The 24,794-nt window shown below is 41.8% G+C and overlaps 1 protein-coding gene across 1 annotated transcript in view; it reads right to left on the bottom strand.

The window, feature by feature from the left end:
- Window positions 1-24,794, bottom strand: part of KAT2B (lysine acetyltransferase 2B) — a 47,072-nt gene that overhangs the window by 21,813 nt on the left and 465 nt on the right. The window contains exons 2-8 of the mRNA XM_035556463.1: window positions 20,626-21,207; window positions 12,420-12,546; window positions 7,688-7,833; window positions 7,153-7,242; window positions 5,314-5,495; window positions 2,853-3,044; window positions 66-172 (exon numbers count right to left, since the gene is read on the bottom strand). Of these exons, the coding sequence (XP_035412356.1) occupies window positions 66-172; window positions 2,853-3,044; window positions 5,314-5,495; window positions 7,153-7,242; window positions 7,688-7,833; window positions 12,420-12,546; window positions 20,626-21,207 (1,426 nt within the window). The remainder of the gene's footprint in view (window positions 1-65; window positions 173-2,852; window positions 3,045-5,313; window positions 5,496-7,152; window positions 7,243-7,687; window positions 7,834-12,419; window positions 12,547-20,625; window positions 21,208-24,794) is intronic.

The raw sequence follows: 24,794 nt of genomic DNA, 5'->3' as shown, positions 1-24,794 counted from the left end.
AACTGCATGGGTATATTGTACTTTATACCAAGTGCTGCCTAATCCCATCACTAAATGCGTCTTACCTGTCTGGATTCCCAGTTGGCCAGTTCGGGAAGTAGACACCATGAAATCCTGATCCCAAATAGGCGAATTTGGGCTGTATACTTCTTCTTCCAGCATTGACAGAAACCTAAGCACAAAAATAGACAAAATATTAACTTAATAGGAGCATTCAAAACAGGTTACTTTTCAGAATAAGCATTTGCAACTTTTTAAAATTAAAAATATTTAATGATTCTGTAAGAAAATGTTGGCCAACTCCTTTAAACCACACACACAGTCACAAACCAGAACAGACATTAGTATCTTAATTCAGTAGAGAGATTTTACCTATGAAAATTTATCTTTAATTATAAGCAATACGCATATAATTTGAAAATGCAGAAAGAAACAGGAGGAAACTATTTTTCCAGAACAAAATTAAGCACTAATAAAAGAACTATAAGTCGACAGATGCTAAGATACTGATGTTATACAGTGATGACAAATCATGTCTAGCTTGATAAACTGGTGTTTTGCAGAAGCACTTACCTCCTGCCTCATACAGATTTATAAAATCCCAGTGTTAATTACTAACAATGCTCTTAGGAAGACATTTCCATTTCTTTAAGTGTGTTACTGAAACATTTAATTGCATGTTTGTGCTTGCGTAACAGTATTTTTGATCTTACTTCAGTACGCTTATAGAAATTATGCGACTTTAAACCTCTCTCAGTACTATTGCAAGAGAGAAATTCCACAGAGCAGAGTACCCAGAAATCCTACCTTCACGTGGCTGATACATCAATTCCCTTTCTGAAGCAAGATAGCCGCTTATCCTATCTTGCACAAAAGGGGTTTTCAGACCAGAAGTTTACCTGACACTTTTTCACTCTCTGTATGTAAAGAAACTGTCCAGCTGAAAGCTACAGGACTGCTGAGTAAGACCTTCTTGAACAGGGTAAGGATTTTCAGGATCAAGTCCTGCTGATGTATTTTATATGTAGCACATTTATATCTAAGCACAGCAATATGTGGTGCTAGCTGCTATCTATACAACTGATAATGGCTAAAAAGCTACTTGACCATCCGTGACAGAGCAGAAGCACAAATTACACTTCGGCAAAGGTTGCATTTACAGGCAGCACAGCAACGCTGCACTCAACCCCTGCGTTGACTGTTTCCTAGGCTCATACAGACGCAGTCTGCATGTGCTCACATCAGCATTGCTGTACCAAAGGGACTCAGAAAACTGCAGTCCTGGAAAGCCCCCTCAGTTAACATTTCTCATTCTTATTTGTTGGCTGCTGGTCACCTGCACACTCACAGTTGTATCATAACACAAGTTCCTAAAAATATTTATTTTAAACTGCAGCTGCTCGACTCTCCTGCAAGCAAGGAAGACCCTTTGAAGGTGCTCCATGCTGCATAACACCAGCCATGGGAGAGGCAAATGCTTCAGACACGTACAGCCTGTAAAAGATTTAAAACACTATTCGTTTCATCCAGGCCATCACTAGACAGTCCTTTTCTTCCTTCTTTTTCAGAGCTGAATATTAAGAAGAACTAAAGTGAATAATAATGCCGTCCAAATTACTTTTCTATGCTGCAAAAAGCATTGGAAACTTAGGGCTGTAAGCACAGCATACTTCTCCACGTATCTGCTCCTTGTACCAATGTGGTGTAAAATCCTTTTTACACCTATTTCAGGGCCAGATTATGAGCCTATTCTCAGATATACCCAAGCACTCCTGTAACAGTTTAACCCAGAGACAATTTATACTCTCCGGAGCAGTAAAAGGCACTACTAAAAATAGTAGGGGCAAAAAAAAAAAAACAGGGATCTACCCAGGTTTGGAAAGCTCATGTTGTTTTTCAATCCCCTGAGCACTAAACTTCTTAAGCCCCAGACAAGTAGCCTGCACAACATCAGTGCCACCAGCTTGCTGGTATATTCAGCTCCTTACTTGTAGGGAAGGACAGGATTTTTAAATATGGGATGCAGATCCAAGCCAACTTTGGCAGAATAAGGATGCTTTTAAGTGATGAATGATCCAGAAACCACCACCCTTACCCACCAGTAAAACTTTTCAAATGGACTAAAAAGCTCATTTGAAATGGACCAAAAAAGGACTAACAAAGTTGAGTGTGCTTCAGGAAAACTCATTCTCCCACATACACCCAAATCCAATTGTTGTTGTTTAATTATAAGAGATTGTCATCAATACTCCAGTACAGGAACAAGTGATCAATATTAAATTTATGAGTTTAAGATTCACTGATGCAGCTTTACATTGACTACCATCTGCTCTTTTCTTTTTTTATATTTCATCTTTTATGTTTTATCTTTTCTTTTCATCTCTTCTGAAGGTGAGGTGACTACTTTCTTCCCTGCTACTATCTTGCATTAAACTGAAATGCTTAACTGTAAATAAACTCCAGTGCCACACCCCACTGTTTTACTGCTCCATCACAAAAGTAGAAGCAAGCATGTGTTTTTGGAGAGCTGGACCTATGTTGCTTCCAAGGTCTACAAAAAAGAAGGTAAGTGACCAACAATAAATTCTAATAGTGAATTCAGTCCCCTGGCAAGATGAATAATCCTACTTAAAAAGAAAAGCTCTAGAACAAACTAAAGCAAATTGTTGTGTAAATAAAATACACTAGTTCGAGCTATGGCAGGAAAAAAGCTGCAGCATCTATTTGTTACTGAATAAAAGAATAAATGATTTTAAGCTGCAGATAAGAAACCTATTCACACTCTTCCATTTCCATGTCAAAGTTGCATGCTAGCAGTTAGCCTTGAACACAGTTAAACTATGACCCCTTACTTCGGGAAATGGGTGAGGATTAGTGTTCGTTTCTCTTGAGGAAGCTTGTCTTTTTCTTGCCTGGCCTGCTCCAGCAGCTGCCGTCTCATTACAGTAAAAACGGAGCGAAGCAACGTCCTACCGAAAACCTGTGTGGTTTCATACCGAGGTAGACTGTCACAGAACTGAGGGACATTGCAATAACAAAGCCACCTGTAAGGGGGAAAAAGCCAGATAATTACCACCATCTAACATATGAATTAATAACTTAATGCAATAAAACCACTACCTACATCATTTATAATGCATCCGAGAGCTATATGAAGGTATAAATCAGTTCCACATCAAGTCTGGACAGAGTTAATCAGCATTTATATTGCCTTTTTTTTTCCTTTTTTTTTTCTCCTTTTTTTTTTATTTAAGAAAAATGACAGCCAAGTCCTCTTAAGTCTCCATATATTCTTTTTGTCTGTGCCCCAGTTTCCACAAAGTGCTTGTGCCAGACAATACCCATATATCACATAAAATTTGTGTTGATGTCAGGGATTCTTTCCACAAGTCATTAATGAAACTTCTTGCATCTCTTGCCTGTGACTCCAAAGATTTCACCGTTAGCCTGTCCCATTTTTCCTTCTTTAAACTTCTACATTTCCCTACATATACACAAAAGAGGTGACATTTCTAACCAGTTCCACCCCAAACCAACTGCACTCCCATCCTGGTCTCCCACCAGCTGGCTTCTTTGCACTAGCCCTGACTCAATACTCTCATTTACCAGTAACTCTCTCCATAAAGAGTTTTGCATTAAGAAGTACATATTAAAATATAGCTTGTCATGTTACTGTTCTTGGAAAAAGGGATTACGGTACTGAAAAGATAATTCAGGACCACACCTACTATGTAGATCATGATTTTATAATTTTAATTTTATAATCAAGGCTTCAATATCTGCGCGTAAGTGAACACAGCCAATTGTATCTGTACCTTTAACAGAATCAGACCACAACCATTATGAAAACTCCAACAACGAAAACAAAAAAGTCAAGAACTGGATATATGGCCATAAACAGATTGTGCTGGCTTCTACATTGCTTGTCTCATTCTCTAAAGTACAGCTTCTTGCAAAACCCTCTGCCAAGCTCTCGTATCTTAGTCAGACTGAGAACAACTTTGCAAACATAAGAGATGCATAAGGGTTGTTAGATATAGTTGTTCACACACCTCTGCTCTATGTTCATGGCTGATAAAGCACTCTTCTCAAAGCACAAGGACATGTGTGAAACTGATAACGGTACACTAAAATCGTCCCATTTTCAATTCAGTGCAAGAATTCACATGGTGTGCCTTTGGTGTACAGGTTCTGCTTGCTCAGCACCCATAGCAGTGTCTCTAGCGACAGGGCAGGGAGTGAGCCTAGAGGAAGGGAGAAAATTAATCTGAGAAGTTGGAACTAGATGGAAAGAGCCATCACTTTGGGTCTGAGAAAGCCTTAGGGACTGTGGACAGGAAGGTTTGAGAAATTGCCATTGACAAAACGATTAACAATATAAGTCACCAACCAGAGCCAATGCTAGCTATTGATTCCCGAAAATGTTGACTCCAGCCAACCATGGTTACTACATCTTTATCAGAAACAAACTGAGGGTGAAGATGTGCCAAATACAACCTTAAGAGCCCCATGGATCATCAGCACCTCTCCTTTATGTCAGGTAGTTGTTCAAGGAGACGAGACGGTAAACTGTCAAGTCTCCCAGTGGTACAGGTGTGATCTGGGCAAAATAATGTCTCAGTCAAACCAACTAGGACACTCTGCTACTAAATGGAAGGCAACTTCATGTTGCGGTGCATAGACAAATCTTGACGAGAGAACTCTTCATGGACAGGCTTTATGGCAGGTCAGGGTCTACCAATTGTGGCATAACAATGCTAGTAAACAATTAAAACCCTTCCAATTTTGTGGGAGAGGTGTGAACTGGCAGAGGGACAGAATACGGATCAGTGCCCTGCCTCACACGATCTCAGGACTTGTCATCTGAAAGCATCACATCAGACACAGAGCAGCATCACCAGCCACAGTCTGGACTTACACGGGTTTTTGCTCTTCTCTTTTATGGAGCTGAGGTTTTTCAGGGAAAAAAAAAAAAAAGCTGAATAACTTGCCTGAATTTTTAGTACACGAAATAAGGAACTTATAGAAGGCTCTTATCTTAATCAGACTGAGAGCAACTTTGCACATACAAGAGTTGTAAAAGGGTTGTTAGATACAGCTGCTCACAGGTCACTAATCCCTGTTCTTGGCTGATAAAGCACTCCTTCCAAAACACAATGATGTGTATGCAACTCTGATATAATTTCTCTAAGGTCATCATGTTTTCAATAAGCTTAGTGACTGCAGGAATTCACATGGTGAACCTATGATGTATGTGTGCTATGTGTACATGTTTTTGTAAGCAAGTCGTTAAATAAGCAAAAGCACAATTACCTGGTGTAATTCACTTTATATCCCGCAATATCATCATTGGGTGATCTTAGTCTCCGCTGAGAAGGTGTCTCCAGGTGCCAGTAGTTAATGCGGTTCAGAAACATTTTAGCCAGTTCCACTATTGTCTGCCTTTCCTTTGAAGGTAAGTGGCTAAATTTGTACTGCACAAAATTATTCACACCCTTGAAACAGAAGAAGAATGTTTAATTATTTACCCTTTTTTTTTTTGTAGGATTGTCCTCAAACACTTTTCGCTTTAAGTTTATTAACCATGTACAAGAGAAAAGGTACAGGAAAGAAAACAAATACCAGAGACCATGAACTCCTTGCTGAGTCAGATTCCACAAACTGATTCTCCTGTGCAGAGAATCAGGTGCATCCACGTGTTTTTATTCTATTGCTCTCCAGCAGCTGACTTGCTGACTTAGAGGGAGACCTTGCTTTCCTTGCTTTTCAAAGTTAAAAAAAAAAAAAAAAAAAAAAGAAGTCAAGGAACAGAGAAAGATCAAGAGAGCTTTCTTCTGTTCCTTAATACATGCACAATTTTGCTGATAACCATGTTGCATGATTTATGTATTTCCTCTATAAAAAAGTATATATTTCTTCATCACCTAAAATAGTAAAATTGGGCTTGAGGACTTCTATTCAAGTTTTTGTCTACATGGCATATTATTTCTTCAAGAAGTGCCAGCATTTCACAAGTATGTCACTTCAGTGCACTTTGTATACCTGTCTACTTTTTAAAAATATATATTGAGAATAGTTAAAATGTGTGACTATAACTGCTGCAATACATATATAGTAAAAATCAATTATAATACTGCTGCTTAGCAAATAATTGTGTGATTGAGTTGCTGAACTGCTAAAAACAAAAAGGTGAAATTATTGCTCTATTTTAAGGGGAAGTTCTTTCAAAATAAGCTGTAAAAAGAGTTACTGTGCTTTACCTTCTTAAGCAAATTGAATAGTATGAAGAATGTGAAAAAAATACATTTTGCAAAACCTGTCTAGTAGTGTATCTGCCTTACATATGCTTATTCTTGTTTATACTCAAACTAAAGGAGAACCTAAGGTGAAATCTTCCAAGAAATTCAACAATAAAGAACTCTGACTTTACTAAACTGTAAAAAGCAAGAGTTGTAAGGAAATACTTACTACACATAATGCTCTTCACATTTAAAATGTCCTGTTTAACAATAGAGCAGCCATTCATCCACCAGTGGGAACACATTCAGCTCCTGATTGAGTGAGGTATGTAAGCCTCTGCATAGTCTCACTGGAGTTAATGGGCCCACTTTTGTGCCAAAAGTTCATTCTGAGGAGCTTGCTAAACCAAAATCTGAATTTGTCATATGTTCTTTATCCACTAGGAATTATAAAAGCCTCAGTTATTCTTTGTTTTGGGCTGTTTTTTGTTGTGTGCCCTTTGAAAGAGAAGACTATGATCTCACTGAATTGGATCGTAGCATTTTCATTGATTTACTGAAGACAAAAGTCATTTTAATATTGGATTTCAAAACTTTGACAGTATTTTTCATCACTCAAGACAGAGAAAGATTAGAACTGCCACACATAAAAGTAGTATTTTAAGTTTCATTCTCTAAACCCACAAAAAAACTGTCAGTTTCAGTAAAGCATAAGATGAATGATGAGGGAAGTTAAATGAAGTAGCTATTATACCAATGCTAAAGGAGAAGAAGCTGCAGAAGTCTCCTACAGATTCAGCCCTTCTCCTAAAGTGATACACAGAAGCATTTGTAAACTGCATGAAATGCCAGATTTTCAAAAAAGTGTCTGTGTTTATAAAAGAAATAAAATTTAAAAAAGTTGATTGTTTACCTGTTCAATGCTAGGTTTCTCAAATGGGGGACTTTCCAAAGATCCTTCTACTACAGGTTTTCCCATCTGTAATATGCACTTCCTCAAAAGCTGTTAAAACATAAATTTAAGAAAAATAATAAATTTGCAAATTTATATAGGGTCAATGGAACTCACTGGAACACAACACATTGCAAGCAGTGTTGAAAATCCCCTGTCTATGTATGTGCTTACTCAGTCATCTAAATTTATAGCTACTTAACTTCACTGTGAATTGCTTCGTATCTTCTTTGAAATGCACATAAAAAGCTTCTCTGACTATGTGTAGGCTGCGTAATTAGCATTTATGTCAACTGCTTTTTCCCAACGTGTAAGTGAAGATGGTAAGAATTGCACGTGGAAGCAGTTTATAGATGGGAGTTGGGGTCAGCTCCTGAATCATCTGGATTCTCACCAGAAAAGTCAATACATGTGTGAGCGGCATTTTGAACAGTGAAACTGGCTTATGTGTGAGTGTGAAAAAAAAATGACAAAATCCTGCATAAATTCAGCTTACTTTGAACAGGTAGAAATAAACTTGCTTGGTGTCTGCATCTTCTTCTTTGTGGACACAGGTGAACAGATACTCCACATCCAGTACAATCCCCAGTAGCCTATTCATTTCTTCTTCAGACACATTCTCCAGGTGAGAAACATGAGCAGCTAAATGAAATAAAAATCCAAATCTGTGAAAAGCCTATTGAGAGATAGCAAAAGTATTCCCCAAGATGTCTCAAACTAAGCTTTGCTTGTGAAGGCAAAGATCCTGCAATAACCTTATTTAAACAGAATTTCTTATCAGAGCCTACTGAAATATAGGCCACATCGGAGCCCCTCGCTGGTAATTCCCACAAGCAGAGGGAAGACAGCTGACTGGAATCACAGTCTGTGTTAGCACTTAAAACAGACCACACAAGTCCTGTCTGTCTGTATTAATCTGTTGCAATATAGAAGTATTACATACATTTTTGTCCAAGAACTGTGCTTTTGAGAAAGTTTCATGAAAAAATACCCTTAAATTAGGTAACCAGGTGTTGATACAGGTAGCACCTTATTTTGTGAAGATAAAAACATATCGACTCCATAAACAGGCTTTTTGTTTTAAACTGAATAATACTGGCCAAATCTCATAATTTTATATCATGTAAATTCAAGCTATGATTTTTGTGCACTATTTTAACAAAGATTTTGCAGATTGCACGTGCTCATTTGTTCAGAAGTGTGCAAAAAAACACCTTTCAACATCATAATCTTCAAGTGACAAAATTCCTTTATCATCTCCAAAGGTAAATATAGTTCCACATTTGTAATTTTTGAAAGCTTGATGTTTCTATGTGTAACACTCATGTAAAGCTGGTTTAAACAACTGGCTCCAGGAAGAGCAATTTAAAACAAAAAGTCAATTCCCAAAAGAGAAGGTATTTGCATTACAAAAAGAAACAATCTTAGCTGACTCCAGGCCAATGTACCTGAAAGGTATGCATATCCTTTCCTCTGAAAGGACAAGATACCTTTCAAATGGAAAGGAAAACCATTTAAAATGTTGAGCATATTTTTTACGTCTTTTAGTAACTTTTGTCAATATTTACTTATTGGACTGGTAGGAAATTTTGAACATAAATCCAATACCTTAAGGAGAGAGGAAGTGGGCAGAAATAACACTTGACTCAAAAACTATCATATTTATTGGCCACCAAGCAAAGTTGTAGTTCAGTATGACAGCTGTCAAAACATTTAAATTCAACAAATTTGTGCAGCTTCAAGTAAAAAGGACACCTTGGCTCAGAACATTAAAAAGATGCCAGCATTCATTTCCACTTAAATGAACATTTATAATAGAGCGTCTTAAGTCCTGAGCAAATTCTAACTAAAGGTGAGGTGACCACCACAGGCTTTCTTTAAGGAAAAACATTCAGCAATCTAGGTAGAATAAAGGGATTTCATTTCTGTCCTTGAGCCAGATTCAATAGTATAATATTCGCAGATGTCTGTTCTGATCTTGTAAAAGTAACAAATTCTCTCATAGATGAGCACTGCATTAGAAATTGATAACGGAGTACAGAAACCTCAGACTCAACTAATAAATGGAATAAAGAAAATCAGCATAAGAAGCCATTTCCACCTATCTTCAGTGACAGTACCTAAAGTCTTCTTGATTACTTAGGATTTGAAAATATTATATTACAGAACTATTACCCATACACTGAATTTAAAAAGGAACTTTAGATTGTATTTACTATAGTAAATCATTTACTACAGAATCATCCAATGTTTGCACATCAATCCAGCCAACTGGCTTTGGATGTTCAACAGCCTGTTCACAAATTCTTGTGGTCAATAGTAAAAATACTTTTAAAATAGTTTAAAAATCAAAGCTTTAGTACACTGACATCAAATTCTGTGTTTCTCCTGACTAGAGTTTTACAGTCCCATTCATTTGCATTACCCTACTGGTACCTCAGTTGCTATTATGCTTACAAAAAAAGAAAAAATATCATGACTATATGTTGGTACAGCACATGAGAAGAAAGCAAACAGAAAGAACAAGGCCAATGTAATGATTTCAATGATTTGAAGACCTGAAAAATAACAAGTTAATTAAATTAGTTATGCAAGTTCATTATGAAAACACTCAAATGCATGAATTAGAAGCTCTTAGAAAACAGACTAAGGAGGAATATGTCTACAATCTATCTCAAAATCAATGTTTATCTAAAAACACAAGTGATGTATATAAGGCAGGCAAACCAAGAAATATCCAAATACATTACGTGACGGTACATAGAAGGAACTAAAGACAAGACTGGGAAAAAAGGGTTCCTGATTGTGTACATAGTGTACTAACACATTATTTAATCAGTTTTAAAAGCGCATTACTCTCAAGACACAAAATGTTTACCAACAGGAAAATACACTGTTATATGGGAGAAACCAATTAAATTTAAACGAGAAGAGAACCTCTGACTATGTAACACCTGCTCTTGAGGCTGGTGGACAGTGAAGTCTCCTGGCACACAATTCAGTCACAAGTTCACAGTTTTACATCAGTGACTCAACACATTGCCCAAACAAAAGAAATATTCATTAAAAATACAGGCATGAGCCAAGCTGAGTGTCTGAGCCAGTTCCAACCCTGAATAAAGGGAAATGAGAAGCAGAGTGGCTGGTGGCAAACCGTGGCACACCAAAGCAAAAAGTGTAGATGAGGGTCATGGGGGTCATGGGGAGTCAGACAAGGTGAAGAACAACAGCAAAATGGCAAATCAGCAGCCAAAATATATTGATGCCATGACAAATTTAAAGCCTTAAGTCAGAAGTAGGACTGGTACTCGTGGACAATGCAACAAGAGATGTGCATCTAAACCATTTTAGCTGCTTTGGTGAAAACAAAAAAATACATGCTGTAGGTAAATAGACAAAAATAACCATAAATTAAATCACTTACTGTCAAACAGACTTGTGCACCAATATCTGGACTGGTTTGAAGACTGAATACCCTCCTCCCCACACCCCACCCCACCCCTCCAAAAAAAATTAAAATGCCTGAAACAAGACTAATGCCTAGGATAATCTTCCGAAGAAAAAAAAAAAAGGGAAAAAAAAATATCAAACAACATCAAAAAATGTATCTTAGATCAGGTATGGCTTTAACCAACAGAGAAATTTATACACTTCTATTTCAACAGCTCCCTGAGGAAAAGAAAATGCAACACAGATGATAATCTGAAGCCTGCACATCTTGTGGTCAGTCTGGTTTTAAAGGCATTCAGCAGGAACACGCTAATTTAGAGGAGATGAATAGGAAAATTATCTTGGAAAACACCACTGAAAGACAGATTTTGACTAGTGTTCTGAGGAAGCAGACGGCAACTCATTTCAGTTATTTCAAATGAAACATTGTCCTCATTAGCTCCAGCTGGCAGAAAGAAAAAAAAAAAGAAAAAAAACTTTACCTTTTCTAAAAGCAGTAATAAATAAAAATACACTTTATTTCATAAAGTATCTGTCACTGGTACTGGTTTTACAGTACTAGTTTTCCCTGGTTCCCTAGTTAATGAGCCATTTAAGATTTTTAAAAGAACAAAATCACGCTCAGCCTTTGGAAGAGCTGAGTTTTTCTACCAAATACATAGCATCCACAAATTCCAGTGAAGAACAGGGAGCTGACAGGCAAAACATCTCAAAAGATTAAAAAAATTAAAAAAAAAATGAAAAGCCTCTTTCTTCAGATGGAATGAAAGGGATGGGTAATATAAGCTACCCTGGCTGAATAACTAAAGTTGGCACAAATAAGCAGGATGATGAAAGGTTGAAACTAACTTGGCTAAAGAGACCAAAAGTTCTGTGATACCATGCTAATCTTCTCCTGCAAACAAAACCAGAGATTTGGGGTATTAGGAAAGGAATACATTGGAAAGCCCAGAAATAGATCAAAGTAATGAAGACATAAAAAAGGGAACAAAAAAAACTATGTCCAAAAAAAAAAAAAGTGTACCATACAAACCACCAAATACATATTTCCAAAAATAAATAAATGATTAATTGTGAAGGTTTTAGGTTTCCTTTTTTGTATTACACTGTCCTATGTTATGGGTCACACCAAAAAAAATTAAAAAACAACTATTTTTTTTAATTAGTTCTGAACTTTATTATATTTCAATTTTTATTATCCAGATTTCAGTTTGGATAAGCACAATTTTTTAAATAAAAATTAGTGCTTCATGTCTTTTTTCAGGAGGTGTGTGTAAAAAATAATTAATTTGCAGAAAAAATATTTACCATTGGATCATATATATATACATGAGATATATATGAGATGTACAGCTCCAGCATTATTTTGTGTGTCAGAGAGAAGGCAAGGTTATTTTTGTAGGTGAGAGTTCCTGCTTTATCAATGTTCAAGAATACAGTTTATTTAATTGTAAGAAAGAATCATTCATGTTGTAAATAAGGCTGCTGAAAGATAAAATAATGTGATATTAATTCACATGTTATACAAAGTATTAAAATTGTTATGGGTAGCTTTTATATTTTAACAACTTAAAATGTCTGGATTATTAGAAGTCGTACCTCATTCAATTTCTTTGAAATTCATTTTGGGGAACTTCTAACATATTTTCATCCAAGTTAACTGACTTTTATGTCCCACTGTAACACCTTTTCTAGCATAGCATCCTGAATTTCATCTTGCAAGAGTACAGACTTCTGGGTATAAGCACGTGGATACTAGGAGAAAGCCAAAATCTTACCTAGTGTATGGCTGCAGCTGCGGCATGGTTCAGTAAGGCTGACAACTGCCTGCTGCAGATCTGCCCGAGGGGGAGTGGGAGGTGGGTTGGGGTTCTTCCAGCCATTGCATTTACAAGATTCCTCAGCCTGAAACCAAAGTAAAGGAATAGCAATCAATAGCGTGAACAACAAACAAACAACAAAACCACAGAAATTTACTGAATCTGCCTTATTTCAAAAGCAATAACAAGTAGCATTATTAACAAGCTGTTGATTTTTATTTATTTATTTTTAAATCTACCACACTGCTAGAGCTTATTTTCTAGATATGATCAGAAATAGAATAGTACCGCAAATAGAGAGATTATCCTGGTTCTGGTATGCAAGCTGTGCTCAGAAAAAAAATAAATACACAAATTCTGGCTAATTCTTTTACAGTAAGCCCTCACTCTAGGTCCTGCATGAAAGAAGCATTCAAACATTTATATCAGCACATACGGATCCTATCAACACGTACAGATCCACCAAGACAGTTTTAATGATTTAAACACAAACAGGCCATCCAACAGGCAATGTGTTTATCACTACCTTATCAGCTACACTTACAACAAGAAATCGCGCAACTAAAAATAAGCACACATCCAGCCAAGCAAAGTTAACCAAACACTGAAATAAGCAAACAATAACTGCACTGGTCAAGAAAGTTGTCCAAAGCAAGGCTTGGCCACATCACCAACAGCAGTGAATGCCAACGACAGCAACCCTGCCAACAGAAATGTGTCACACAGCATGGAAAATGTAGTTATAGTCACTGACAGAGAAACAACACCAGTGGTTTACAGCTAACAAAGAAGATCATGAAGGGGGAGGTGGTGATCCAGGTAATCCCATTTCAAACCATTTAGAAGTTCAAAGTACCAATTCCTGTTATCCAAAGAGCAGCTTTATAGGAGTGATATTTTTTTTCTGCACATCCAAAAGTTCTTACTTATTTTGATGGCAAAGTTCTGATTAGATCTTCAAATGAGAATATGAATTCTGTTAGAAGAAAAGCATACTTTTCTGCTATTCAGAGATATCTGTGCACTGGGCTGTAATGAGATACTCATGAATTTGCAGTGCCAAGACCTCTGTGAGGAAAGTATGCCAACTGCTGCATAATATTTATGACTGAAACAACCTTAGTAGGAAAAATGTGGTGTTAATATATCCAGCACTAATGTGTCATTTTTTCAAACTGATTCTGAATATATTTAATGCAATCTATTTCAGGAACCTATTTCATTTTCCTTTTATGTTTCCAAATCTCATCTCACCTACGGAAGAAGCACCCAAGAGAGGCAGAAAAGATCACAGCTCGACAGTGCCTATGACTGACAGCTTCGTAGATTGATGGTAAATTGTTCTTCCACTCTAATTTCAATATTCAGCAACCTGAGCACTGCGACAACTGCTGCCTGCATTTTGCTGAGCGCCACATGATGCTTTTACCATCTCTTCTGCTTAAGTGTTTATCCAGCTGGACTCCCGGCCATGGGGTCAGACGACATTCGGGGCGGTCTGGCATGCTGGAAGGGGCAAGTGGTGTTTTCAGCAGCCAAAACCAGCAGGATGACTCAGAAACCCACCTGCAAGTGCCCAGCAAAACCACTTCCACATATACTTCCCTTGGAAAGGGGGCCAGCTGCATCCCCTGGACCCACCAGCTCTCCAAGCACTGTGTGGGTGTAGGCCACTGTGCTGTGGCTGTCTACCACAACATGTGTCTGTAGTGTAGCACCAGGGAGATTTCTATATGAAACACAGGAAATCTGGGGAAGATTTATATACATACAGTCTCAGAAAATGCAACCTGGAAGGACTTACAGTGAATTGCATGTTATTTTTCTATCATGTTTTCTATGAGTAATATGATTGGCAGAGAAGTCAAGCAGGCCTGATGTTATTCTGCAGTAGAAACTGTCTCTTACAATTTCACAGGCATTGAGCCAGTTTTATTTTTGTTTGCTATCCAAACCTACAGGACCTAGTAAAGTTTGTTGACTAGAAAGAGAAGCCAGTGATTGAGTGGCACCTGCGAACCAAGGATTGCCCTGTTGTGGAGACTGCGGACATCTGCAGGATGATTTGACCTCAAGCTAGACAAAAACAACGCCAAATAAGCTATTCGCAATTGCTTCACAGAGGAGAGAATGTTGCCATGAGAGCTTTTGCAGTTAAAACAAGAAGAGACTGTCAGAAAATGAGATTATTGCCAAAGAAAATTCAAGATAGAATCGTAAAGAAGTTCTCGAACAGCAACAGCAAGAAAATAACTGACTATTAGGTTAGGGAATTAGGGTCTGATTCTTCCCACTCAGTCGTCTGGACAAATGTTCAACTTTGTAAATTACAGACATAACATAATGCTTATTATTAATTGCCTTAAATCATACCACCGTGGAAGATGACAAAAAAAATAAAATAAACTAGGCCAAAAGCATTTACAGAATATCTTTCTCTGAGTGGAACCAGCATTTCACAGAAGCTCACCACACAATGTTTACAATCAAGCCTAGAAAGCTATAAACAGTGAGTAACTACACAAACTTTCGTGTCACACAATAATTAACAGCAAAGATGCAAACAAACAGATGTATGAATTGTGATAACAGCTCGGTTAAACTGCCAAAAATAAATATCAACCCACCCACAGCAGAATAAAAACAGTGTGTTCAGTGGCAGATTTTTGTCAGCCCTCTGTAGTACTTGCTTGCCAGATCTTTTTAAAGCAGATGTTAATTTGTATTGTTCAAAATATTCTAGAGACCTTTCTCAAGCAACTATTAAGGGTGGGTCTTTTTTCTTTTTCTTTTCGTTTTTTTTTTTTTTTTTAATTCTTTCTATAGAACACCAGAATCAGCATAAAAGTTCTGTTAACCAAGGGGAAACACAGCCCGAAAAGGTCCTCTTAAAAACTAAGCTTTCATTGTCGATGTTGATAGTGCAAGTATTTTGTGCTGAATGTGCAATGTGCATTACTCAGTGGCTTAAATTGCCTACTTGTTACAAGTCTTCAATTGTCTTTGTTTTGTTCATTCAGTCCTTTCCTTGGCCATCTTCAGCTTTTTCCTTTATTTCTTTTCTTTTTTCTTTTTTTTTTTTTTTAATGTCAGTCATCTGCTTTTCATTAGAAAATAAAATATGACTTCACCTCCACAAAAACTTAATTTAAGTTCAAAACAGTTTGGAGGGGAGGGAGGAAAAGAAGCATTTAAACTAGCACATCCAGTCCTTGGGGTCTAGTTTTCTGGGACATCTGTGGAGCTTTGATAAAGCCACTGCAGAAAGCTGGGGACTTCTGCTTTATTGAACCCTGCAAGGCCACAAATGCCATCTTTCCAGGCCCAAGGATCACAGACATTGTACCTTAAAGGATGTTTTTTTAATAAAACTGATGAGTGTAATGTAATCAAACACAACAATTACACACCAATGCCTAGTCTCCCCTCAAAACCAGTGCAGAAATTACATACATTCCGCACTGCGTGGTATATTTTCGATCAAATTTTTGACACCTTCCATGTACTACATGTATGGTACTACAGTGTAATAACAGCACATTTTAACATACATTTTTAGTTATATTTATGCCCGTTAAGTGGGTTTCAGGTCTAAATTATAATGACTAAGTAAATACTGTTACAATGTCATACTGCCTAAACCATTCCTTCCCCTTTCCGGTGGTGAAATGGGCATAGGAACAGGTAAGTTTCAATGCAACTTGATTACAAAGCAAAAGACCTCAACAGACTTAAAGCTGACTTTCAAAACAGCTGTTTCACTGGGCTCTTTTCAACTCAAAGCCATACAGTCTGCCCTGTCTCATAACTGCAACACCAAGCAGACTCAACAGATCATAGACACACAGCACCACAGGTCTTGTTTCTGACAAGTGTAATTACTCCAGAAAAATTACTTTCCCTCCCAACAGAAAAGCCAAGTAAAAAACCCTACTGTAAAGTTTTCTCCTGCAAGCAATAATCTCAGAATGATGCTTTTAACAAAGAACATCAAACAAGGCATAACAAAAACATTGATGAATTTAAAATGCATGTTTTTCCTACTCAAACACCCAGTACCCAGCAACCAGGCAGTCAGATACTGCTTGGAGATCTACTCATACGTACCAGGAAGGGATCTGACCCATTTGTCTTTAACAATATGAAATCAATTTAATGTTCAGCTCTAAGGACGTGTTCTTCCTTTATTAGTCAATCCAAGTATTGTATTCCCCCTACCCCACCCCACCCCCAGGTTTCTCTCAACTACAGAATAGATGTAGGCTACCACATAATATTTGTTATTAAAAGCAGGGATCCAATTCCCACCTTGTGATGTTAATGGTAGATTTCTTATTTAATTTAAAGAAAGATGTCTTAATTAGGCCTGCAACACATAGCAAAACAGATTCACCCCACTATGAAAATGATTGTAAGAAAGGTTTAATGTCCTGTATGTCTCCTATATACCTCCTCAATTTCTCCAGAAAACATTCATACATTTTCAGTGGAGCTTCAAGGAGCTGTACTCCTACAATACAGAGTTGAAACAAGTAAGGCAGTCAAGTCTGCCTCATCTTAATCTGCCTTATACAAGTCAGGGAAAAAAAAAAAAAAGTAATTGTGGAAACCACAGTACATAATCATACCACGAACTATTTTTAATGTGTGGGAGCACGAAAACACTACAGAGTTCACTGCTGGATCAGATGCGGGGGAAAATGCCCGTACCAAGGGTCAGCAGCTGCTCTGGAGCCTGGGAGACCCAGATTTTACTTCAGACTCTGCCACTCACCTGCCGTGGGGTCTCAGCCAAATCTTCTCATCTAGCCCTGCTCATGCTGTTTGTTTTGGTTATTTAAAGCACGGGGTCTTCAAGGAGGTGTTATTCTCCACTACTTGTGCAAATGCCTTAAGCTACAGGGCTCAAATTACATTTATCAGCCAGCATCCAGGCATTACTGTAACGCATACAGTTAGAAACAAGCAATTTTACAGAAAAATTAGTTTACTAAAATAGTACACATTTCAACATATTTTTTTAAGAAAAACTCCCTATGGGCTGGAGAGAGAGTTGTATTTTTACATACTGTAAACCAGTAGGGAGAAAAAAAGAAAGCCTAGAAGACTTACACACATAAATATATTTAATGAAGATGGAGGATGAAGTCACACAGTGCTGCTTTTATATTAAAGTGCGGCACGCTCATGTGCCTAATACTCAGTTTCACACTGGACAAAACCAAAACGATGTATGCAGCCATTCATACATACACAGCTGTAAGTGCCAAATACAAAACACTCCACAAATACAGCACTACTGTGTACTTCTGAAAATCATGAAAACTGCGCCAGCTAATATATATCTTATTGTTCAGAATATGCATTCCCCACACACAAACCCAGGAGTTTAAAAAGCTGTTTTACACAGAAGAGCCTGCTCTTGCCCTTCCACCCCTTTTCATTTTACAGGAGAAAAAGTCAAGTGGTGCAGCTCCACGGTGGCAACTCTCCTGTCTCAATTCTTTACCAGAAAAACAAAACCAAACCATTAAAAAACACAAGTACACATATTTCTTTAGTCCCAGGCCAGGGCAAGAGCACCCTAAACTCAGCTCTCATTCTGCTTAGAATATGTGCACAATGAAGACATCTTTGCCCATATTTCCCAAGGGATGAAGCGGAGAGACAGCTAAAGAAGGACAAGAGTGTTCCCTCTTGGGGACTGGATGTCCTACCACAGAGCAGTGCCTCACACCCCTTTCCGCTCACAGTGCCCTCTCCAGCACAGCATATTTTTGCTGTCACCAGACGGACCTGCACTCTACACAGCCTCTGACTTCTGCTCTTCAGCTTTAGTAAACCTCTACTACTCCCAGCATCTCTGGGGTTAAGTTTCCAATAAGTTCTGTGTGCTGAAGCAGTAGGATTTTGCGGTGAATTTTATATGGGAAAAAGTTATCAGCACTTAAGGATGTCGTCACGTATTTTCTGCACTCCAACTCATACAGCTCTACGTGGATCTACACAAGATTAGCATATGGCTGCCACTTGAATGAAAACAGAAGCCTCCTTCGGAGATGGTGCGAGTGTTTGAGCTCTCGCACTCACACACAGGAACACACAAAACAAATGGCACAGAAGTTGCAATCCGGAGCAAGAAAAAGTTCAAAGTTCTCCGCACCGCTACAGCTCCTTGCAGACCGCTAATGTTCCGACCCAAGCAGTGTAGTTTTGAAGCTCCTGCCAGGTGCTCAGGAAGAAATATAGCACATCCTTCCACCCAGCTGCATCCTTCCGCCGTACCCCACAGGAGACAGCGCCTGATTAGCTTACAAGGATGTCCACTTGCTGATGTTTTGAGACCTGAAAGAATGCTGCCTGCTGCTGAATTACTTCAGAAAAATCAGGTAGAAAAGGCTGGTTTTGCATTTTAATCTTCTTGTAGCGGCACTGAGTGCTGTGGCTGCGTCTTGCTCCCGGCAGGGGAGGGGGATGAAGTCCCGCGGTGCCCCCAGCCATATGTCTGGCCCCATCACTGGAGTGCCAAGAGGGACACAGCCAGCTGGGACTCCCGCAGAAGAGCGGGACCTCGAGGGCCGACAAGGACACCCCAGCAGGGCACAGGCGGCGTGAGCTGTCACCATGCTGCGCCCCACCACCGGAGCCCTGCGGGAGGGACAGAAGGGCTGGCAGCAGGCTGCCTCCCCTCCCTCACAGCTCTCACCTCCCTGCCACCAAGCACCCATGACAGTGCACATCTGGGGCTGACGAGTCCCCAGAAAAGCAGAGTGGTTTGGTAGAGACAAGGCTGCCTGCACTCCTTCATGGCGCAGCCACCTCTGCAGGACAAAGCACCTGGGGAAAAGGCTTCAACCCTCATGAAGATCAGCTGGAGGTACATCAAGGGAAGGAAAAAGAACTAAACAGGGAAGAGAAAAAGTGATTCATACACACAGACACACCCATGAAGGCTTCACATGCCCCGCATCCAGCATCATTTAACAGCACGTCTTGGTAGCAATAAAGTATTGGGGATGCAAAGTGGAATCAGCACTAGGAAAGCTTCAAACCTCGTCTCCCAGCCTTCAACAAGGGCCACCAGCTCCATGTGCACTAGCTGCTCTTTTATCTTCCTGACACTTGTGTAATCTTGCACATCCCACAAGTGCAACAAAGCTGAAGCAGAGATGCCTGCACATTTGTAAACAGCAAAGAAACTGAAGCGTGCAGCTTGCTTAACTTGCCTTCACATGACGGCATTGCGACATGCCTTCAGCAGACGGTTCAAGCTCCTCAGATCACCAGAATGGGTTACGGACCCAAACTAAGATGCTTCCTCGTGTCTGTCAGCTTTTAGTCCCAACTTAGACCCAATGTGTGCCTTTTTGGGGGTTCCAAAGTAAGGGAATAGAGGGAGTAAAAACCACTTTTCTCACAAACAGCCCAATTATTTCCAACACAGAGAGCGTTATTAGAGGGTTTTACCTCAGCACTGCCAGCCTGAACCTGTCGGTCTCCCCATGCATCCAGAAGTCACCCATGCAGCAGCAGCAGCAGAGCGGCCAGCAGCCCGAGCTTTGACCACACGCATCCTGCACTGCACGTGTACACGCACGGACGACACCACCGGCTGTCACCAGCCTTCGAGGGCAGGAGCAGCCGCTCTGACCACGCTCCCTCCACCTCCAAAACCACCGGGGGCGAGCCCTGCTCATCCCACCCAGCAGCGAGCTGCAGGTGGAGGGCAGGAGCGTGGAAAGGGAGGGATGCCCGGGGCAGGAGCGTGCGGAGGGAGGGATGGATGCCCGGGGCAGGGGCAGGGGCAGGGGCAGGGCGAGGCAGGCAGTCACAGCTACGTGACTGGCGAGGCCAGGGCTTGCCGGAGCCCGGAGGCCGCGCCCCGCCGGGGCGGCTGGTGCCAGCCGGGGCTGCCGCCGTGCCGCGGGCACCGGAGGGGGCGACACCGGGGGTGGGGGCGCCCCGTCCATCGGCAGGCTCAGGGTTTATCCTCGCGACCCGCGGCTAGAGAGCCCCGGGGAGGGGTGAAGGAGCCGCCACTTCCGCGGGGAGCACCGGGCCGCCGTCCCCGCCCGGCCCGGCTCGGTTCGCCCCGGCACGGCCCTTCCCCTCCCCGCCGTCAATCCCCACCCTCCGTGGGCGGGTGGGCGCCGCGGCCGGGTACCTTGCAGGCGGAGTAGACACCCAGCTTCTCCAGCTTCTTGGCCCGCGGCGCGGCGCGCAGCTGCGCCTTCTTCCCGGCCGTGCGCGCCGAGCCGGGCCCCGCGGGGCTGTCGGCGGCGGTACGGGCCGGACCCGCGGCGGCCGCCACCCCCCCGGCGGCCGGGGAGCCCTGCTGCGGACCGCCCCCCGCCGCCCCGGGCCCGGCTCCGGCTCCGGGTCCGGCGCCGCCGCCAGGCTCCGCCATGCCCGCGGCGCGGCGGCAGCCGCCCGTCCGGCCGGCCGGCGCCCTGCGCCCGGCCCTAGGCCCTCCCCTCCGCCGCGCCGCCGCCGCCGGCTGCTCCCCGGGGGGGGAGGCGGGAGGAGGGCCCCGGCGCTCCGCGGGCGGCTCCGGCCCCGCCGGCAGGGGGGAGCCGGCACCCGCCTCCCGCCCGCGCCGGGTGAGGGGGGCGAGGGGGTGCGGGCGGCGCCCTGAGCGCCCGCGGGAGACAGCCGGGCTGGGGGGGAGAACGGGGGGTGCTAGAGCCGCCTCAGCACCCCTGTAGTGCCGCCGGTTTTGAGCGGCTCGGGGTTTTTTAGGTGGTTTCTGATTGAGGCAGCGTAAAAATGTCAGTTTTAAAAACGGGATAATTCCTGGGGAGGCTGCTCGATGCCTCACCTCGTCCCGGAAGGAGTGTTGACAGCAGTCAGCCTATGTCTCGAAAGGATTGCCTTCTAACGGAGGGCAAAAATTAAGCAAATGGTCCCACCACAGCAAGCGTGCTCGGTGCGTGGAGGTAGATGTGCGGCTCAGAGGAAGCTGCGCTCTGCCGCACACATGTAAAAATGCGGCCGAGCTGTGAGAAACCACAAATGGCAGTTCTATAGGAGGGCACCACGGTTTGAGAGGTTGGGCGTTTGTGTGGGATCTGCAGCTCTTTGATGTGTAAACCCGAGGCAGCAATATTAAGAGCAAGGGGAATCCCAGGGCATGAGGAGCTCCTGCAGCAGCAAGGCCTTGGTGCCTTGCACAGAGCAGGCAAAAATGACTCTGGACTTCTGCAAAGTTAGGGGAGATGTATAGGGGGCATATAGGGGGCAGGAGGAGTGAGAAAACACTTTCCCTGTGGTCTCCTCCTTCCCTTGCCCCCATTTTCCCTGCTACTGGCGATATTCTGAAGAATTAGGTTATATGGTGAGTTGACATTTTCATTAAATGAGGGAAAACAAAAAAAATGAAACAAACAACAAAACCTGGAGGACACACCAAGCTCCCTTTCAGAATGAAACACTGGGGTATTTTTGTGGGAAAGGGCGATTTTAAAATTATTATTGTTATTATTGGCTGAGCTTTTAAAATCAACAAAAGATTGATGGGGACCACTCTGTTCCCTCATCCACTTTAGGAAAACTTGAGGGGGGGGGGCACAGCACCTGCCCACACCCCAGCCTCCCCATGGGGACCCCGGCTCTGGGGAGGCCGTGGCAGAGGCTGGGGCCGGTGCAGGGCTTCCGAGCAACTGTGACAGTGACCCGTAAGATGGCTGCTGCCATCCCCGGTGCCTTAAGACGGACTGTTAAGGTGGAGGAGCCGCTGCCCCGGGAGGCGGCGGGGAAGGCAACCCTGCCTCAGCCGCCGGCTTTGCGAGAATTAACGGCATGGGGATAATATAGTTTCCTTTACATTTGCTGGAGAACTCTTTGGTATTATTAGTGGAAGTGGCAGGATGACGTTTTGGAATAGCAAATAGCCGCCGTGTGGTAACAACCGTGTAAGAATAATTCTCTGCACCTCTGCGCTTGCATTGCTTTGTGCCGGGGAGGCTTCCACTTTCCTCCCGGACCTGAAAACGAAACTGTAATCACTTGGTTTCACTTTCAGCTTCCCCACCGCTCCGCTTCGGCAGCAAATGTTACCAGCGAATAGCCCGTCTGAAACAGTATATGGGCTCCTATGGGTGTCCCATCTCAGACACAGGCTCCTTGCTTTGCTTGGAGTTCCTGTAGCCATTCCGTTCTCCTATTGTGTCATTTTCCTCTCTCTCTCTTTTATATATATATATATATATTTTTAATCACCAGCCCCAGATAGGTAAATTATTTAAAGGTAAATAATTACCTCTAAAGGGTAAGCTAATGCTGTTTAACCCAGAATCAGTTACATACCTATATACAAATGAATTACAAGTTTCAATGCTGAAAAAACTGTTACAATTTTTACCGGCTGAGTAACCCCACTGAGGTTTATTAGGGCTACTCAGTGCTCTTCTATGTCTGCAACCGTACAGGCAGAGTTCACAAGATTGTGCTCTAGGCATAGCGTAAAGCAGCACACTGGTTACTGTAAAGGCAAAAAACACTTCTCCAACACTTCCCTCTAGAAGCCTCAGGATCATGGCTGTTTTACAACACTGCCTCTTCTCTTTCCTTTTTACCTTGCTGCTCACTAGGTAGCCAGAACAGTAAGTCTGCCAGCCTGTGGCTACGGGTACAGTTACTATAGTAACATTTATAAACACTAATTTCACTCCAAATGCAGTACTGCCTGCTATCACGGAGGAACAACTTAAAAAGAAATCACTCAAACTGAAAATAGGTAAGACTTGCTCTTATTTTTTATGCTTATATTTTTAGCAAGTTTAAAATCATTGTTCTCATTTTAACTTGTGCTACTATTATCATTTAAAACAAAACAAATTCCAAGGATTTACTTTGTCTGAAACTGCTCCAGTGACAGCTAAAATACTACATTTGCACTTTTGGCAAGAGTAAACAAGGAATAGTTCATTTGCTGGCCAGAAACTTACAACTATAACTTGGGTTATGTTGACTTGTGGTAGCTTCAGTGAATTTAATTTGGCCATTACAGGTTATACTACATTCGGAAAGCAGAAAAATATGACTGTGTAGATGTCATTCGCAGCTTCATATAGTTAAGCTGAGTTTTTCTGTTGGCTGAATTTACCAGCTAGCATATATTCATTTTCTAATTGTAATGCATGCATAACTCAGTTTGAGCACAACAGAATCACTCCAGTGCTTATTTTCTATCATTAAGTATGCATTATGAAGATACTAAATTAGAATCAAACTCAAAGCATTGTCTGAAAAGCCCTCACCACATCTTTCAGTTTCTGTCCTTCGGGGCACGTCACTGGGTTTGCACAAGAGGAACTGAGTCCAAAAGCAGTGCTTAGCAAGAACTGAGGGTGAACCCAGCTGCCTCCTGCCCCTGATGCCTGGCTCCCGAGCTCAGGTGAGCAGCCTCTGATCCCAGGAAACCTGCTCATCTGCCCCACAGCCAGCCAGGAGCTGAATGAGACATCGTGCCAGCTCCTGTGCTTCTCAGGTCTCTCTCAGGCTGCTGGTGGCCCTGATGAGGCTGCTGCTCGCAGCTGGTGCTCCCAGAAGCCACCACATCCAGGTTTGCTGCCATTGCCTGAATTCACCCCAAACACCAGGCAAGCTTAAATGCAAAAACCTGCACAGTATTCCAGCAAAGGAGACGGTTGCACTTGATGCAACAAAAGAGGAAAATTAAAATGCAATTTAGGGTGTGTCTGGTGTCTGCTTATTACCCAGTTGTCATCAGGAGCTTTTGGGGCCTATCTTGGCCACGCAAAGAGTGACTCAGCTAATAACAGCCTGACGCTGAACTATGCTGCCTCTCCGAGAGCAGCCTCCCTGCCTGCTGCCCAGCTCCACAAGCCCATCTGACCCCATCTCCCAGCCCAGGCAGGGCTCTGTGCCCGACCCCACACCTCTCTCCCTCTCCTTTTGTTCAAGATAGGACTCTTCCTGCTCTCCCACCTGTTTTTATTCATGCCATTCAATGCAAATGGAGAAAGCAGAGCTCTTCCCCCTCTGGGGAATTTCTCCAAGTATAAAATCCCATTGTGTTCTTTCATTAGCACATTCCTTGTGGGTTAAGTGGCCTCCCTCTTGGCCACCAGGCATTCAGGGCTGCTATCAATATTTTATGAACCACTGGAAGTATTAAGAGTACAAAAGTTTTGTTCCTTATGCCCTCTCTAACACCTTGTCAGCTTCCCATGCTGCTTACATGCAATATTAATAATGTAGATGGCAAACCTTACCAGTAGGCCTTTGTTACAGAGAATCTCACACCCCAGTCACCCCATTTTTAAAGAAAAAAAAAAGAGAAAAAAATGGAGAAAATGTCATTGCAACACT

The sequence above is a fragment of the Cygnus atratus genome, chromosome 2, assembly GCF_013377495.2.
Source record: "Cygnus atratus isolate AKBS03 ecotype Queensland, Australia chromosome 2, CAtr_DNAZoo_HiC_assembly, whole genome shotgun sequence".
Taxonomy (NCBI): domain Eukaryota; kingdom Metazoa; phylum Chordata; class Aves; order Anseriformes; family Anatidae; genus Cygnus; species Cygnus atratus.
This window is presented reverse-complemented; position numbering and strand designations above follow the sequence as displayed.